A 17,524-nucleotide genomic window follows, 5' to 3' on the forward strand; every position below is an offset into this window, starting at 1 on the left:
TTAATTTATTTTAAAATAAATAATGTTTATTTGAAGATATAAAAAAAATAGAAATCATATGTTAACACAATATTAAATTTGTACATTTCATATGTTAACACAATAGAAATCATATGTTAAAAAAAATAGGTATCATACGAACATGCTAATTAGTTTTACATCCACATATACCTTAGAAAATACAATTTAAAAAGTACACCGATAATAAATTTAATAAAAATGTTCTATTAATTTTGGTTAATTTGTACTCTTATTATGTATAATGTATAATATAATATAATATTCTAGTTAAGACTTAACAAGTGAGAGAAAAGAGACCAGGTCTTTTACTCTCTCTCTCTCTCTCTCTCTTTATTGTTTGTCTCTGTAGAAGACTCAATGCACCAACTGCGTCGTCGTGGTCGCGATTGAAGAGCAAGAAGAAAAAGAAGGCAGACAAAAATGCGGGCCTCCGTTTGCCTGTGGCTCGCGTTAGCCACCGTCGCGTTGTCTGCGGCGCTGGTGCACGGCGGTTTGACGGGGACTTTTCTTCCTCTGGAACGGGCCATTCCTCTGAACCAACGAGTGGAGTTAGAGTCGCTGAGAGCTCGCGACAGAGCACGCCACAGTCGAATCTTGCAAGGTGTCTTTGGTGGCGTTGTCGACTTCGCCGTCCAGGGAACCTCCGATCCTTACTTCGTTGGGTACGGGTAATTCTTTTTTTTTTCGCCTCCTTTCAAATTCCCCGTGTATTTTTTCTTCTTCGTAATATTCCATTTTTGTTATGCTTTTTCTGTTTACCGTATTTGCAAGAAGAAGAAAGAAAGAGGAATAGCCGTAACGGATAGAGTATTTATTTGAGATCATTGTTTTACATTATGATAATGATATTAACGGCTAAGAAGTTTGAAACAGCATATGGCATGTACTTTTGAAGCTTGGGGCTAATCTTGGTTTCCTTGCTCAGGCTCTATTTCACGAAAGTGAAGTTGGGATCGCCTGCGAAAGAGTTTTACGTTCAGATTGATACTGGAAGTGACATATTGTGGCTGAATTGCATGACTTGCAGTAATTGCCCGCAATCTAGTGGGTTAGGGGTGAGAATTTATGCTTTTATCTGTTGTCATTTAATTTGACATTTTTTTTTTGTGGATGAGAGTGTAATCATTTGACCTTTTCTTGGTGTTTTTGTATGCACACTACAGATTCAGCTTGATTTCTTTGACACGGCCGGCTCATCCACTGCTGCGTTTGTTTCCTGCGCTGATCCAATATGTTCTTATGCGGTTCGAACTGCGACAAGTGAATGCTCTTCTCAGGCTAATCATTGCAGCTACACTTTTCAGTATGGGGATGGAAGTGGGACAACTGGTTATTATGTTTCTGATACGATGTATTTTGACACAGTCGTGGGACAGGAATTGGTTTCTAACTCTTCATCTACCATCGCTTTTGGGTGAGTCCTTATGCTTTTGAGGATAGTCATGTCATGAGTGAGTTTGGGAACGTATAAAGATCAGAGCTGGATCATAGGGGTCAGAGGAGCGTAGTTTTTGTGTGTGAAGATTATGTTTCGAGCTTAGTAGCAAACATTGTAATTAAATTATTATTACTGATAATATAATACTGTGGATCAGGGAAACACTAACTGCATAAAAATATTGCCAAAAGGTAATTTTTTTTAAAGGGAGAGAAAAGGTAACACAATATGGGCTGTTTATTTTGAGGTTGTTCACTGTTTTACGTCCTCTTTCTGCTGTGATAGTTTGCACACTTTCTCCCTTGTTTATGCTAAGATGGATATTAAGTTTAAATGAACCTTTTGGGATTATTGTTTGGAAACAGGTGTAGCACCTACCAGTCTGGGGATTTGACCAAAACAGATAAAGCAGTTGATGGAATTTTTGGGTTTGGTCCTGGTGCTCTATCTGTTATATCACAATTGTCATCACAGGGTCTGACACCCAAAGCGTTCTCTCATTGCCTAAAAGGACAAGACAATGGAGGAGGTGTGTTAGTTCTCGGTGAAATTTTGGAGCCAAGTATTGTTTATAGCCCACTTGTCCCATCACAGTATGTTCTCTCTTCTGCATTCTTTTTCCAAGTTTACTTTATTCTGTTGGTGGACATGTTTTTTTTTTTTTTTCTTAATACGAAAGTACAAGTACTATTCATTTCCTAGAAAATTATGAAACTAGGTATTTGCATTATTGTTAAAGATTAATTAGTGTGTGTTTGGATGGTAGGTAGGAAGTTGAGTTGAGTTGAACTCAACTGGAGTTAAGAAAAAGCAACCATTGTGGGTGTGTTTGTATTTTAGTTAGAACAACTGAATCAGCTTTCAGTTTCCATTGAATACTGTTCGTGCAAGTTTGACATGTTTTTAGATCCAGTTAGAAATAAAATTCACCTCTAACTCTAGTCGACTTAAAACCTATGATGAGTTGCTTTTGTATCAACTCCAATTGAGTGCAACTCAATAAAACTTTCTAACGAAAATCTAAACACGCACTAGCTTTTAATTCAACTGGAGTTTGAGGTGATTTTTGTTTCTATCTAGAGGTGAAAAAAAGTGCCAAACATGTTGACACAACATTCAGTGGAAGATGAAAGTTGGTTTGGGTCTCCCAACTGGTATCCAAACACACCCTTAATGGTAGACAATTATGAGCTAATTAATCTTGAATTTAGCATACCAGTTTACTAGTTACATTACAAGTTGTGTACAGCAAAACATAAAATTAGCACTGCTAGTTGACATCTTGAAAAAGTTACTAGCTAACACGAAGTTTCTGATTTTTGTTGTTGTGAGGACTGCTCATAAAATTGTCACCTTTTATCCTTGATTGTAATTTTCTGAAGGGTAATTTTGGCCAAATATGTTAATTTTGGCCAGTGTTCTAGTTATAAAAACATTGGGTTTGAAGTTTTTATATTTAAGTTCATGCCTTTAGCGGAGAAGGTGAAAACTTTCTTGGTTTCCCAATGTGATATTATTGTGTAGGGCTCAGCTCTCTCCTTTCCAAGACAGTTTATTTTCATGGAGCTCACAGTTACGTGCCATACCCTTGTTTAATGAGCATGACTCAACCTGGAAGTGGAAACCTGTTTTCAGCTTTTGGGGGTTTTAAACCTCACATTATGAACTATTTATTCAGCAAAGTTTGTAATAAAAACGACTATATATGATAGTACACAACAAAATTTTTTAATTAAATGAAATAAGCTTTTGAATTCAACATAATACGCCATATTGCTTACTCAGTTACCAAACTAGCACCAGTTCTGTGTGGTAGTCTCAAGATCAGTTCCCGCAACGTTGAAATAATTCTTGGCTTGTGGAAGCTTTGTCCTGCGAGAGTTCTTGGTTGTTAGATTTGGGATGTCCATGGACAAAAATGAATTCTATATCTATCAGTATATTGCTGTGTTCTATGTCTTACTTTTTATTTGGCTAATTCTTTGGTGAAATTTCAGGCCTCATTACAACTTAAATCTTCAGAGCATTGCTGTTAATGGACAAATTCTCCCAATTGATTCAGATGTATTTGCGACAGCTAATAATCGAGGAACTATAGTTGACACTGGAACGACATTGGCATACCTTGTTCAAGAAGCATACAATCCTTTTGTCGATGCTGTGAGTTTACTTTTACTTTAAATTTGTGGCACTACAGTCTGCTGTAGACAATTTCTGTTGTTTTATTCTCCAGATATACTTCTGAGTACATAAAATCTGACATTGCCCGCGACCCTAACAGGAAGTTCCTTCTGTCTAAACCAGAAGATTAGGCTGTTCGTTTGAGGTTGTCCTCCGTTTTCAGTAGGTCCCTAGTTAACTGAATGATCAATCTCAAAGGATGGTTTTAAGATGTATATGATAAGTCTATGAGAGGCTACTTACATGCCCATTAAACTGTTTACCCCATCTCTTTGGAAAAATCACATTGACCAGTTACCAATTTCATACACGAGAGATGTTTAAATATCTGCAAAACCCTGTCTTGTATGTGAAAACAGGGGAGTTGCTGCAACTTCTCCCTCAAACTTTATTATTAGAGTGAGTATGAAGATGGTAATTTCATAGGAAACTTTTCAACTTTTGTTACTATCATATATTAGTGTAGACCCTCGTCATAGATGAAGTTATAAAGAGGCTTATAAAGTTACGCCGTTGTGGTAAGAGAGGTTGAGTCACTAGTGTCCGTAAAGTAAACTTTGTTATGGAATTTGATTCTTAGAAATGCTTTCTAGACAAATTGTCTATGTAGATTGGATTATGTAGTTTTATTACTTTATTACCTACTAAGTCCCAAACACAATACTTTGTCTCACTATGCCCTACTAGTCAACCTTATGAACCTTATCCACACAGTTGCCTTGTATCATTAACAGTCATGTCATTTCTGACTGCCGTATACAGCTGGCAAGTCCACATTAACTGAGGGCTATCAGCATCATATGTTGACTATGCTACATCGGCATACAGCCAACCCACTTATGTGATTGCCATGTCACTTGGCCTCCTCACTTATTTCCGTGTCATCTGTTGACCCGTCACATTTCCATTTTTTGTAGATTATTGGCTTTGACAAAGTTGACTATAACCTTGGTCCTTCATAACAAGAGTTGCTTGGCTTCCGATCACCTTTTGGTTTCAATTCCCTTCAAAATGCATTTTTTCAAACTTCAAAACTTGCCTGAGATTTTTATTAATTGTGGTTTTTGTGTTAGGGCTTTTGTTAAGAAATTCTAGTATCCACCTAAGAAGTTCGAACGATTACACCAAATCTTGATTCCATGATACATGCGCATGTTATTAAATGAAAAGACTACTGTTACTGTAGTTGTGTTATCAGATGTAATATGATCTGTATATATAATACTCTCCTATAGGGAGATGTTTCAATATGCATTCTACGCTGAAAAATGTAAATTTCTTGTTACAATTTTTTGCCTCAAAAACGTGTTTAAGAGAGGCAAACAAATTCTTTAGCATATTTATCATGAATTTAATTTTTTTAAGAAATCGTATATCATGTGCTGATGTTGAATATCTAAACGAATGTGTAGATAACTGCTGCTGTGTCACAGTTCTACAAACCCATTATTTCAAAAGGAAACCAGTGTTATCTGGTATCAAACAGGTTACTTCAATTTAAAGTCAACTTTTTAACAAAGATCTTTCAATTCTTTCGTCGTAATATCTTTTGTCTTATTATAGTTTGAGGATCTGATTTGAATTTATGCTTATTCAGCGTAGGTGATATATTTCCTCAAGTCAGTTTAAACTTCATGGGTGGGGCATCTATGATTTTAGATCCAGAACATTACCTTATGCATTATGGTTTCCTTGTAAGTATGTCTATTTTTAGTTTGGTCACGTTATTGCCTCTTCTATCTTGCCGAAGTAGGAGTAATTCTATTGAAATGCGTGTCACTAATAACAGTCTGATGTACGCTACCTTGATTTCACAGGATGGTGCTGCAATGTGGTGCATTGGCTTCCAAAGAGGGGAGCAGGGATTCACCATTTTAGGAGGTTAGAAGCTAGAAAAGTTATCTAAACAGAATCAAATCTGCATGGAGTTTGAAGAAAAACTCACTTTTCAAAATTGATTATGAAATGGGCTCTTTAGTTAGCAGCATAGAAAATCTTCATTGATAAATGTCATGTATTCGATGGTAGTAAACTCCATTACGTAGTTATATCTTTGAGAATTCGTTTTGGTAGGCTGAATATGAGATTAGAAAAACTGAAAACACATGGTAAGTTGTTTCACAAAGAACCTTAATCGGTTATTTTCGGTAAACATTCAAATGGAATTTCAAAATACGATAAAAATGGGTAGATTCTGTCTTGTCATTAAAAGTTTTATCGTACTTATTGTGTCAATTATGCATGAAATTATTTGGTCAGCAAGTGGATCAACCAAGTCTTTTGGGTTCTTTTGCAGATCTTGTCCTAAAAGATAAGATATTTGTATACGATTTAGCTAATCAACGAATTGGGTGGGCCAACTATGACTGTAAGCTCGCTAAAGTAACTGAATCTTTCTGCATGTATGGTATTTTTACTTTATCATAATCTTGAGTTGGTGGTCAGGTTCCTTGGCTGTAAACGTCTCTATGGCTACGAGCAAGAGCAAAGATGCATACATCAACAATTCAGGACCCATGAGTGTGGGCTGCCCCCACATAGGCACTTTCTCCAAGTTGCTAGCATCAGGCATTGCTGCTTTCCTTGTGCACATAGTTTTCATGGAGTTCCCATTTTTGTAAAGCGCTACCACGAGTCAAAGATAAATTTTTGAAGCTTACATGGGTTGGCTGATGTTTTATTTATTGTCAGCATGCCCTTGCGTTGAAACGGGAGGTGGTTGCTGTTTTCTGCGCGGTATTTAATTTCGTTGGCATCTTTGTAAATTGGTTTACCACTGGAGTAGATGGGAATTGTACTATTTATAAACTACTCTGACTGCATAAAACAGTTTACTTGTGAGATTTTCAACAAAGGATATGGGAATATCATATTCTTGGAATTCTGTTCTTATTGTCACCAATGGATTGATCCGTGCACCGTGCAGCTACAAGTTGTCAAACCAATGTAAAGAAAGACGAACAATATTTCTTCAAATAGGTAATTGGTTATCTCTGTTATTATATTCCTAAACGAGTTGATTATAGATATTTCTTAATTATATCTTTGCTGTTCATTAATGCAATATATATATATATATATGTATATAATGCATAATTAAACTACTAAAGTGTGTAATTAAGTATGTAGAGAAAAATAGATATATAATGTGCCTATAATAATTTATTTATCGTTATTGTCAGAGAGAGATTGAGAGAAAATGACGGAAAACTAAAACTTTATACGTGTTATGTATCCTCTAAATATGTTTATTATTTGACATGCATATTATATTGAATTAGGTTATTCTTTCGAGCAACTACAAACATTCGATTTGAGTAACTTTTTCTTACATTAATGGATAATGAAAAGAGACTACAAAACGACTAAAACAGAAGGTATTGGTACACGCGTAACTGTGTAATTTAATACAGGAGAGGGAAATAAAATGAATCGTTTGGCACGAAGGTGTTTTCTGTTTTCTTTGTTGCGTTCCGTGCATATTTGAAACAATCTCCTCATTTTCCTCATTCCTCAACGCTCGTACGTCCGTCTCTTTCTCTCCCACTTTCTTTTCTTTTTCTTCTACCACGCGCCCATCGCCTCTCTTCCAACACAATTCCACCAATTTTCTTTCATATCACATTCTAACATCCCCAACTCTTTCCTCCTTAACCTAAAAATATACCATATTTCTAAACTACACACATAACTATATATCCACTATTACCATTATTAATAACCACACTTTCCTAAATGCACGCCATTGTGTTCTTTTCTTTTTCCACTAAATGTACAACGAAACACACTGATTAAATATGTTTTGTAAAATAATATAACAGGAAAACCATAGCTATCTATTATACACACAGAATAATGGCATCAGTTAAATACAACCAGAGGTAATAATTTCAACCATATCACCCAACAGACACATTTTCTACGAACAATAAGATAGTATAGCAGTAAATAGATTTATGTATAGTTTGAATACTTTATTTAAAACAGATAATAGAGCAAACTTATCCAAAGACATTGACTATTTGTTGATGAGGCGCGAATTTCCTTAAATAATAAATATGAAAAATTGGAAAGTGAAGAGGAGTGTGAGCGACACTCGAGCAAGGCGCGTGAAGGTGGAGAGGATGGTTTATAGCACCCAACGGCCATGCATGCGGAATCTTCCTACACTCACTCACTCTCACACGAACAAACAAGCCAACTCCTCTGTCCTTCGCCAATATCATCATCAAATCGTATCATACTCTTTCCCTCTCCTTTCTTCTTTCACTCACCTCACAACCAACGTTTTTTTGTTCAGTAAAACACGAGAACAATCCCCTGCGGTCGCGCCTTCTCTTCCCTTTCCTACTACTTCGCTCGGCAGATTTATCCATGGCGGTTCCTCCGTCGGTCGCTGGCTCTCCGGCGTCACTCTACGTCGGCGACCTCCATTCTGACGTCTCCGACAGCCACCTCATCGACGCATTCTCCGAGTTCAAGAGCCTTAACTCCGTTCGCGTCTGCAAAGACTCCTCCACCGGCAAATCCCTCTGTTACGGCTACGTCAACTTTGTTTCTCCTCAGGACGGTGTGTTTCGCCTCCATTCACTTTTTCTTCGTTTAGGTTTGACGCAAGTGTGCTCCGTTTTCTTTTCATGAAACCTTGATTTTTGTTTGTTTTTAGATTAAATAATTTCTCGTTATGATATTATATATAAACACGTTGCTTGAATGAAAGAGAGCGACGGGGGTGTGTTGATCGACATCTTTGAGTTTGTTTATCGTGTTACTGAAATGGTGTTTGCTATAGCAATTCGTGCAATCGAGATTAAGAATCATACGTTGCTGAATGGAAAAATGATGAGAGTGATGTGGTCGCGTCGCGATCCTGATGCGAGGAAGAGCACTATTGGGAACTTGTTTATTAAGGTATCTGTTAGACAAAGCTTTCTTTTAAAAATTGAAATGGTTAAGGCATTGTTTGGTTCTTGGTTGTTTCTAAAGGGATTCTTGCTGAGAGTTTCTTGTGTGTTGGCAGAACATACCGGAATCGATAGATAATTCTGGACTGCAAGATATATTCAAGAAATATGGAAATATTTTGTCCAGCAAAGTTGTCACGTCTGACGATGGGAAGAGTAAAGGATACGGTTTTGTTCAATTTGAATCGGAGGAATCCTCTCATGTTGCTATAGAGAAGCTGAATGGCTCTACTGTTGGTGATAAACAGTTGTATGTGAAATTCTGCATTGTACCATCAGTTAATGTCTGTAATTTACATTCAATTTATGTACGCATATATTTTGTTATGTTAATTATAACCTGGTTATGACGCTTGGTCAGATATGTCGGGAAGTTTGTAAAAAAAAGTGATCGCATTTTTTCTGGCGCGGATGGATATACAAACTTGTACATGAAGAATTTAGACTTGGATATTACAGAAGCAAAATTGAAGGAGAAGTTTTCCTCTTTCGGGAAAATTGTTAGCTTGGCTATTGCAAAGGACCACAATGGGATGCCCAAGGGTTTTGGCTTTGTGAACTATGATAACCCCGATGATGCTAAAAAGGCAATGGAAGGAATGAATGGATCACAATTAGGTAGTTCATGCACTCTTTTAGGCTTTCTGCAGGGTAATGTTGAAATTTCTTGATGTATAAGTGGTTTTGATTTTTCATAAACAGGTTCTAAGATTCTGTACGTAGCCAGAGCGCAAAAGAAAGCTGAGCGCGAGCAGATCTTGCAGCACCAATTTGAGGAGAAACGGAAGGAACAAATATTGAAATACAAGGTGATTTTCTATGCCATTCTCACATATTTAACTTGTCACTTATGTTTTAGTTGTCTTAGAGTGTCAACATTTAACTCCAGGGGTCGAACGTTTATGTGAAAAACATTCATGACAATGTAAATGACGAAGAACTGAGGGATCTTTTCAGTGCATGTGGCACTATAACTTCATCAAAAGTTATGCAAGATGACAAAGGCATATGTAAAGGGTTTGGCTTTGTCAACTTCTCCACTCCAGAGGAGGCTAATAAAGCCGTGAACACTTTTCATGGTAAGCAAGTTAAGTTGATTATGAGATTGGGTCTGCTCCAGTGTTTAGATAAATATTCCAGCCCGTCTTATGGAATAAGAATGCTAGTGCTTGCTTATATTTATTGGAGTTAGTTTAAAATATACAGTGATCTTAACCTACAAAAATTTAAGGGATGAGAATACCCCATTACTTGTGCATTTTGTTATACAAGCTCGTTTTATAGAAGCCCATTTCTTATACAACCAATCCTTCTTGTTAACACAAAGGATATCCATTAATCTGAAAATATATTTTTTCATCAATCGCTAATTGTATATTGGTTTGGAACAGAAGTTCTGAAATATAAGTTTGCATTTCTCCCTTTTTACACGTAATTTTGGTGAAAACTCTATCTAAATGCATTTCATATGTATGATTTCCTTTCTTTGAAAAAAAATTCAATTACTATTTACTATTTAAATCAATTTATCGTTGTTATATTTTTGTGACTTTTTTTTATTTCTTAGAAAAAAATTATTATTTGAACTGGAATGTAACTGTTATTTTATTTTTTATTTTCATTTACCTGTACGAAATTTTTCGTAGTTTAAATTTATTTTATTTTATTCGTTTAGAAAATATTCAATTGTTGTTTGAACTATTATATAATTATTATATTTTTTCTTTTTATTTTTCTATAAATATTAATTTTTTGTTTAACGATTCTGATTGTTTTTCTATATAAGGTTGATACAAAAATCTGTCACATCTGTAGTGGGTTGAGAACTATTGAAGAAATGTTTGAAGAAAAAGAGGAGGATGAACTATAAGATGATATCATATTAAAATAAAAAGATGAATGAAATGAGATTGATCTCGAAAATGATTAATGAACATATAACACTAAAATGTAAATTTAAAAGTTGAAAATAGTAATTACATTTTATCATCTGGTTTTCATGAGTTCAATACTTCATTTTTGCGTAGAATATTTTTAATACTTTTCCCCATGTCTCTTAGTGTTCATGTATATTTACTATTTATAATATACTGTTCTAATAAATGTAAAAGGATTTACTATTCCAATCGAGATTCCACACCCAAGACTATTTGTCTGCAATGCCTTAATTATGTTTAAGTTGATCTTATGTGACACAGGATTCATGTTTCATGGTAAACCACTGTATGTTGCCCTTGCTCAGAGGAAAGAGGATAGGAAAACACAATTGAAGCTTCAATACACACAGCAAATAGCAGGACTAGCTGGACCTTCGACTACTATTATCCCTGGTGGATACACTGCTTATTATTATGCAGCTACTGGTGCTATTTCACATGTGCCTCCTCGAGCTGGACTGATGTATCATCCTCTTGCATTGAGGCCTGGATGGGGAGCTAATGCCTTTGCACCCCCTGCTATATCATTTCAACAGTCATCTGTTCCCGCAGTGAGTAAAAACTTTGTTTTGGAACCCAAGAAATGCTTGTATTTATTCAATTCTTCATGATTTTTTAGAATGGATCATGATCTTTTAGCATGAAGGAACTAAATTGCCACATTTGTTTTACTTGGAAAACTAGTCTTGTCTCAGTGAAAGCTGCAATTAGTCGAATATATATGTCTTTCTTTCACAGGTTTCTAACAATAATAGGCAGCATAGGCAAAACAGGGGAAGGTTGAATGGGCATTCAGCATCACAGGGAAATACTCAGTCTGGTACTTATTTGCAACAAGGCCAGCAGACTTCTCAGTCAATGATCTCTTCAAGAGACTCAAGTACTCAGCAGGTTTGCCCTTTCTTTTTGTTTTTTTTTTGAGCTCCCTTTTCTGTTTACTTTGCTGTAATAAATGTCATTTCAGGGAACATACTCAAAGCAAATACAGTGGTGCTAGTCCCACTTGTTTTTAGAAACTGAACTTGAAACCAGGACTAGCAAAACAATTGTTGTCTGTTTAGTTTTCAATATAGAACAATTGAAAATAGTTGGATTTTATTTCAATACAAGCCAATCCCTTTCATGTGTTGAAAGTTCTTATTTCTGAAGTTTCTATCTTTTGAAGAGAACCGGACACCTTAAGTATATACCCAATGGACGCCAGCGTGAAATGGAAAAAGGATCTGGTTCCTCATCCGCTACTTGTAGGGATCCCAGGGTCCAGAAATGCTGCATAGCTTTCTTGCTGGGGCTGCTCCCGAGCAGCAGAAGCAGATACTCGGAGAGCATCTTTACATGCTTGTTCAGAAACTAAAGGCATAACAATCTTCTATTCTGTTTTGCTTTTTGTTGTTGAAGGTTAAGTTTTTAAATTCTTACAGTGTGTTTATTGTGATATCTTTGAGCAGCCTAGCCTAGCAGCAAAAGTAACAGGTATGCTTTTGGAGATGGACAATGGAGAATTGTTGGTTCTCCTGGAATCGCCGGAGGCTCTTTCCGTGAAGGTGGAAGAAGTTGTGCAAGTGCTTAAGAACACTAAGACCAAAGTTTCTGGCCAGGACGTACTTCGTTCAAATTACCTTTCAGCTGAAGTTGCAGTAAACTAAACACTTTAACCTGATATTTTAGTTTTAGCATAAATCAGGAAGGGCCTCCAAAGAACTCAGAAATTTGAGACATGAATTTTGACATCAATGATTACCTTAGTGTTTCTTCTACAGTATATTTCCTAACGAAAACAACTTTACGTCTTCTGCTGGCCTTTAGGTTTGACAAAATTTGGTAGTGACGATAAGAATCATGGATAAGTTTGTTTTTGGTTTTTGATTGCATGGATTAACTTCGATGAATCTTATTTTTTTCGTTTCCTTTTCATATGCTATGTAGAATATATTCTACACATATAACCAATTTTTCAATCAACTGTGATACGCTAAACCATCAATTTACCTTTGTAGTTTGGATTTATCCTTCAGATATTGGAATCCTATTGGAACCCTGCACTCTACCACCTACCTCAAGTTGTATTGGGCTTTCGACATTTCTTTTGTGGATCTCTCTTGTAACAAGAATGTTCGTCCTCGACCATCATCACAGCACCACCTCGTACCTATTTTATCCTTGTTATAAAATCGATGTCACCGTTTATATATTTTATATTTTAGTTTATTATTTTTATTTAAAAAAAAATCTTCAACGGATGTGACACATCCATTTAATAAATTTTTCAAAAATATTTAAATTATTATTTAAATAATAATACATAAACTAAATTAATAATTATTATTTTATTAAATAAAATAAAATTATAAATAATTAAATAATAATTTAAAAAAATTTAAATAATATTTATATATTAATTTAAAATATAATAAATTAAAAAACTAAAAATTAAAAGAAAAAAAAACTTCACGGATGTCGCCACATTCTCGCACATCCGTTTTAATAAATTTTTTAAAAATATTTTAATTATTATTTAAATAATAATACATAAATTAAATTAATAATTATTATTTTATTAAATAAAATAAAATAAATTTATAAATAATTAAGTAATAATTTTAAAAAAATTAAATAATATTTATATATTAATTTAAAATACAATAAATTAAAAACCTAAAAACTAAAAAAAAAAATCTCAACGGATGTGGCACATTCGTTGAATAATTTTTTCTTCAACGGATGTTGACATCCGTTAAAGAAAAAAGTTGGGGTGTAGGATATTTTAAAATATAAAGGATAGTTTTGGAATTTAAGAAAAACGTGGGATAATGTAGGGAGTAATGTGGGGTGGTGTAGGGAGTAACCCTCTTGTAATAATTAGATATAGACCATGATCAACTCAATTCCTCAAGTTAGAATAGGTACATCTAAACCCTACCCCTGACCATACCACCCCATCCATGCCCTAACTTTAAACCTAATTCATAGCCATAAACCCTACCATTAAAACCCCAAACCTCCTAATCCCAAACTTAAGTCTAACTCTAACCTCAAATCCTATTGCTTAAACTTAAACCATAAACATTAACCTTGACATAAACTTAAATCCTATTTACTAAACAAGGCAAATTTTCAAAATTAAGGTAGTTTGAGCCTTAATTTACAAGAAAATAAAAATAAAAATGATAGTTTGATTTTATTTTAATAGATTTAGATAAATAGTCATGAACCTAAAACATAACCATAAATCTAGTGCTGTTAAAACAGGTCATTTGGCCCAACCCGACCTAGCCCACCATAACCATGGGTTAGTCACTTAGTGAGCCAATCAAACCCAACTCATTTAGGGTGTTGCTCCCTCCACCACCACACCTTTCTCCCTCCACCTCCCCTTTACTATTTTGCCCCTAAGTAAAATTTTAGTTTAGGGTTATTATTTTTTAATTTTACCCATTCACAACCTATTCCACTAATAACCTATTATAGTCCCTTACATGAGTAAAATACTTTTCTTTCATTTTAACATTATAGTTCTTCCTCTTTTTCTTTCTTTGCTGTGAGATACAAGTTGCAAAGGTTGGTGGTGGTGGAAAGAATTATGAAGCAGTCTTCCTCTAGTGGTGCAGTGTGGCTCTCATGGTGTAGTGTGTGTGGTGCTTCCTCCAAGTGCGTATAGATCTTCAAATAAAACCCTAAAATAAAAAATGTAACCTTTAAACGGTGACATCCTTCAACCGATGTCAACATCCGTTTAAGGTAAAACGAATGTCAACATCCGTTTAAGGTAAAATGGATGTCGACATCCGTTTTTCCTTAAACAGATGTTGACATCCGTTGAAGGATGTCACCTCCGTTTAAAGGTTACGTTTTTTATTTTAGGGTTTGTTTTATTAGTTTATTCTTTATTTTGGAGATATTTTAATAATTTAATTTAAATGTTTTATTTATTATTTTTGAATATATTTTTAATGTATTTTAATAATGTAAGGAAAATGAAGAAGAAAGAAATGGAGAGGAGAAGTGAAACGAAGAAGACAAATGGAGTTGCAGAGTAAAACAGAAGACAAATTGTTAAATGGAAATGGGAGATGGAAAGATTGGGTGCAGGGAGTAAAATAGGAGAACTAGGTTTGAAATAAATTAAAATAGTAAAATAGTAAAAGTAAAAAATTTTAATATGAGGATATAATTGGAATTAAAGAAAATTGGGAAGGTGGAGGGAGAAAAGTGTGGTGGTGGAGGGAGCGACACCCACTCATTTATTAGTGAGCTGAAAAGATTTGAACTGGGTCCGACCCACCACGGGTTGGTTCACTAACTCACTTAATTACAAGTTTTTTTCTAAATCGAGAAAAATTACAATTTTCTTGTAATTTAAATTTAAATAATTTTACTCTAAAATGATGTTAAACTCAAAAGACAATTTTAAAAAAATTAACATACAACTCAAATGTAATCCAAAAGCAAACCCAAAAAAGGAATAAATAAGTTTATATATAATATTGATAATTTTTGTGACACATATCCATTTATAATATTAGAGCCTTGAATGGATAAATTTATAATATTTTGCAAACATCTTTTTCTTTATTCTCATTTACAATACAATAAAAAAAGTTAACTATTAATATTAAAATACAAAATAATAAATAATTAAATTAAATTAGGTGAACCCAACTCGGCTCACCACAGGTTCAACCCAGGTGACCTGGGTTCTAAGTGAGCCGGGTTGAAAATTGACCCGCATAAAAAAATTTCATTTTTTTCAAATCCAACTCAGTCTGAACCCGTGGTGAGCCGAATTGATCCAAAAATTCTAACTCATTTTGAAATTACTACATAAATCATAACTGAAACCATAACTCTAATCTCAACTCTAGCCATAAATAATAAATCATGAATCTTTAACCCAAACAATAAATCCTAATCCTAATTCCTAACATAAACTCTAATATTAACCCTAACACTAACCATACCTTAATTCTAACTTTAAATCATAAACTCTACCCGTATGTCTACACATTCCCCTAACCATAATCATAAACGATAATCCTAACCCTAAACACCACCATAACCCTGTACTCACTCATTTTTTTTTCTAGGAAAATAATTTTTGGTGGTCTTATTTTAGTATTTCTTTTTTAAATGAAGTGATAAAAATAAGGCTACTAGTAAGAAAAAGAATAATTATTAAAAAATTATTTAAAATTTAAATTCATATATTTATATTTTTTATTTAGGTCTATAAAATTGAAGTTATTTTTAAAACAATACATTTTATTTTATGATTTATATTTTGTTATAACTCATTCTAATTTACATGCATTAACATTTTAGAAAGTACCTTGATTTGAATTATACTTTAAAAATGATATTTTGTTTGATTTTATATTTTAAAGATTTCGTTTTAAGCAATTTTATTTAAACCTAAGTCTAATCCTAAACATAACTTTATCCATGACCCTAAACATACACCTTAACCTTAACTCTGAGCGTGAAACTCTCAGTAACATTATTTCTAAATCTAACCTTAACATTAATCCTATACCTTAACTAATAAATCTTAAATCCTAACTCTGAAACATTAAATACTAAACCTTAGACCCTAATCATAAACCATAAACTCTAATCATAACTATAAACCCAACCCATAAGCCATAAACCCACAATCCTAACTAACCCTAACTTAACTCTAACACATACCCCTAACCCTAACCCTAACCCAAACATAAACACAAACACTACATCCCAACACTAAAATATATATCCTAGCCCCTAACTCTAATCCCTAACCCTTAAATCTTAAATCATAAGACATTAACCCTAATCCTTAGACCATAACATGCTCTCACATGTAACTCCTAATGCCTATCCTAAACCTTAAAAAACCCAAATCTCAAACCTCAAACCGTAACTCTAACCCTAACTTAAAAGCCCTAACAATATTAAATCATAAACCATAAACCCTAACTTATCCTAAGTCATAACCCTAAACCTTAAATCATAAATCTTAAACCTTAAAACCTTAAATAGTAACCCTTATACCATAAGCCTTAACCAATAAATCGTAACCCTTAAACCTACTAGTATCCCTTAAACATAAGCCCCAAACTCCAGGCCCTAAAATCCCAAACCCCAACCAACAACCCCTATACCCTAATCCCTAAATCCAAAACTATAAAATCATAACATCTTAAATAAGTTTCATTGTCTTTAATTTTGAAAAACTCCTTTCGAACTTAAACCTTAATCCAAACCCCAAACCTTAAATCCGACATATCCCTTAATCCCTTATCCCCTAATCCTTAAACCTATAAACCATGATCAACTCAATTCCTCAAGTTTGTATAAGGACAACTAAACCCTACCCCCTAACCATACAACCCCACCCAAATCCTAATTGTAACCATAATCCCTAAAGCTTAACACTAAAAACCCTAAATACTAAATCCTAACCATAACCCTAACACTAACCCCTAAGCATAACCCTACCATAAACCCTAACCTAACACTAACCCTAATCCTAATCCTAATATTTACACCTTAACCTTAACTCATAACCCCAAACCTTAATTGTAAATCGTACTCTTAACCCTAATCATAACTTAACATTACTATAACATTAACCTTAACATTAACCATATCCATAATCATACTCGTAACTCAAAACACGAAATGATAAATCTTAAATTGTAATCGTAACCATAATCATAATCTTAATTTAAATTGTTGTCTTTCTATTAAGGGTATAATATTTTTTTAGTAAGTGCAATTGTTTGACCTTAGTACAACAAGATCCTATCTACATGGATTTAGTGATCCATTCAAGTTATGTAAAGAGTTTCAACCTAAGAATATAATGGATACAATTTGATATTTAAACTAATTTTCTTATATTAGTTGTGAGTGATGGTATGATCGTAATTTAAGAATAATAAATCATGTATCAACTTAGTTGTGAGAAATTTATATAAATTTTGATGTTTTGATAAAAATATTAA

The 17,524-nt window shown here is 34.0% G+C and overlaps 1 protein-coding gene and 1 pseudogene across 3 annotated transcripts; both read left to right on the plus strand.

Moving 5' to 3' along the window:
• Positions 1 to 310: 310 nt before the first annotated feature.
• Positions 311 to 6,644, plus strand: LOC124820119 (aspartic proteinase 36-like). 2 transcript variants are annotated; one of them, XM_047291759.2, is made up of 10 exons: positions 311 to 689; positions 947 to 1,076; positions 1,185 to 1,435; positions 1,825 to 2,052; positions 3,457 to 3,619; positions 5,053 to 5,126; positions 5,238 to 5,334; positions 5,458 to 5,521; positions 5,937 to 6,008; positions 6,086 to 6,644. In XM_047291759.2, the coding sequence occupies exons 1-10, from the start codon at positions 442 to 444 to the stop codon at positions 6,259 to 6,261; spliced, it is 1,503 nt and encodes a 500-aa protein (XP_047147715.1). In that variant the 5' UTR covers positions 311 to 441; the 3' UTR covers positions 6,262 to 6,644. The 2 variants fall into 2 exon arrangements, with proteins under 2 accessions (XP_047147715.1, XP_047147716.1); XM_047291760.2 differs by having other exon boundaries at positions 311 to 683.
• A 1,204-nt stretch (positions 6,645 to 7,848) lies between these two features.
• Positions 7,849 to 12,448, plus strand: LOC124820120 (polyadenylate-binding protein 7-like; annotated as a pseudogene). Its single transcript, XR_015779746.1, has 10 exons — positions 7,849 to 8,210; positions 8,433 to 8,551; positions 8,661 to 8,854; positions 8,966 to 9,222; positions 9,307 to 9,413; positions 9,494 to 9,683; positions 10,803 to 11,092; positions 11,280 to 11,432; positions 11,707 to 11,897; positions 11,990 to 12,448. The product of XR_015779746.1 is annotated as a polyadenylate-binding protein 7-like (transcript).
• Positions 12,449 to 17,524: the final 5,076 nt, after the last annotated feature.

Source organism: Vigna umbellata, chromosome 5, assembly GCF_029865625.1.
Source record: "Vigna umbellata cultivar VRB3 chromosome 5, Vumbellata_1.0, whole genome shotgun sequence".
Lineage (NCBI taxonomy): Eukaryota > Viridiplantae > Streptophyta > Magnoliopsida > Fabales > Fabaceae > Vigna > Vigna umbellata.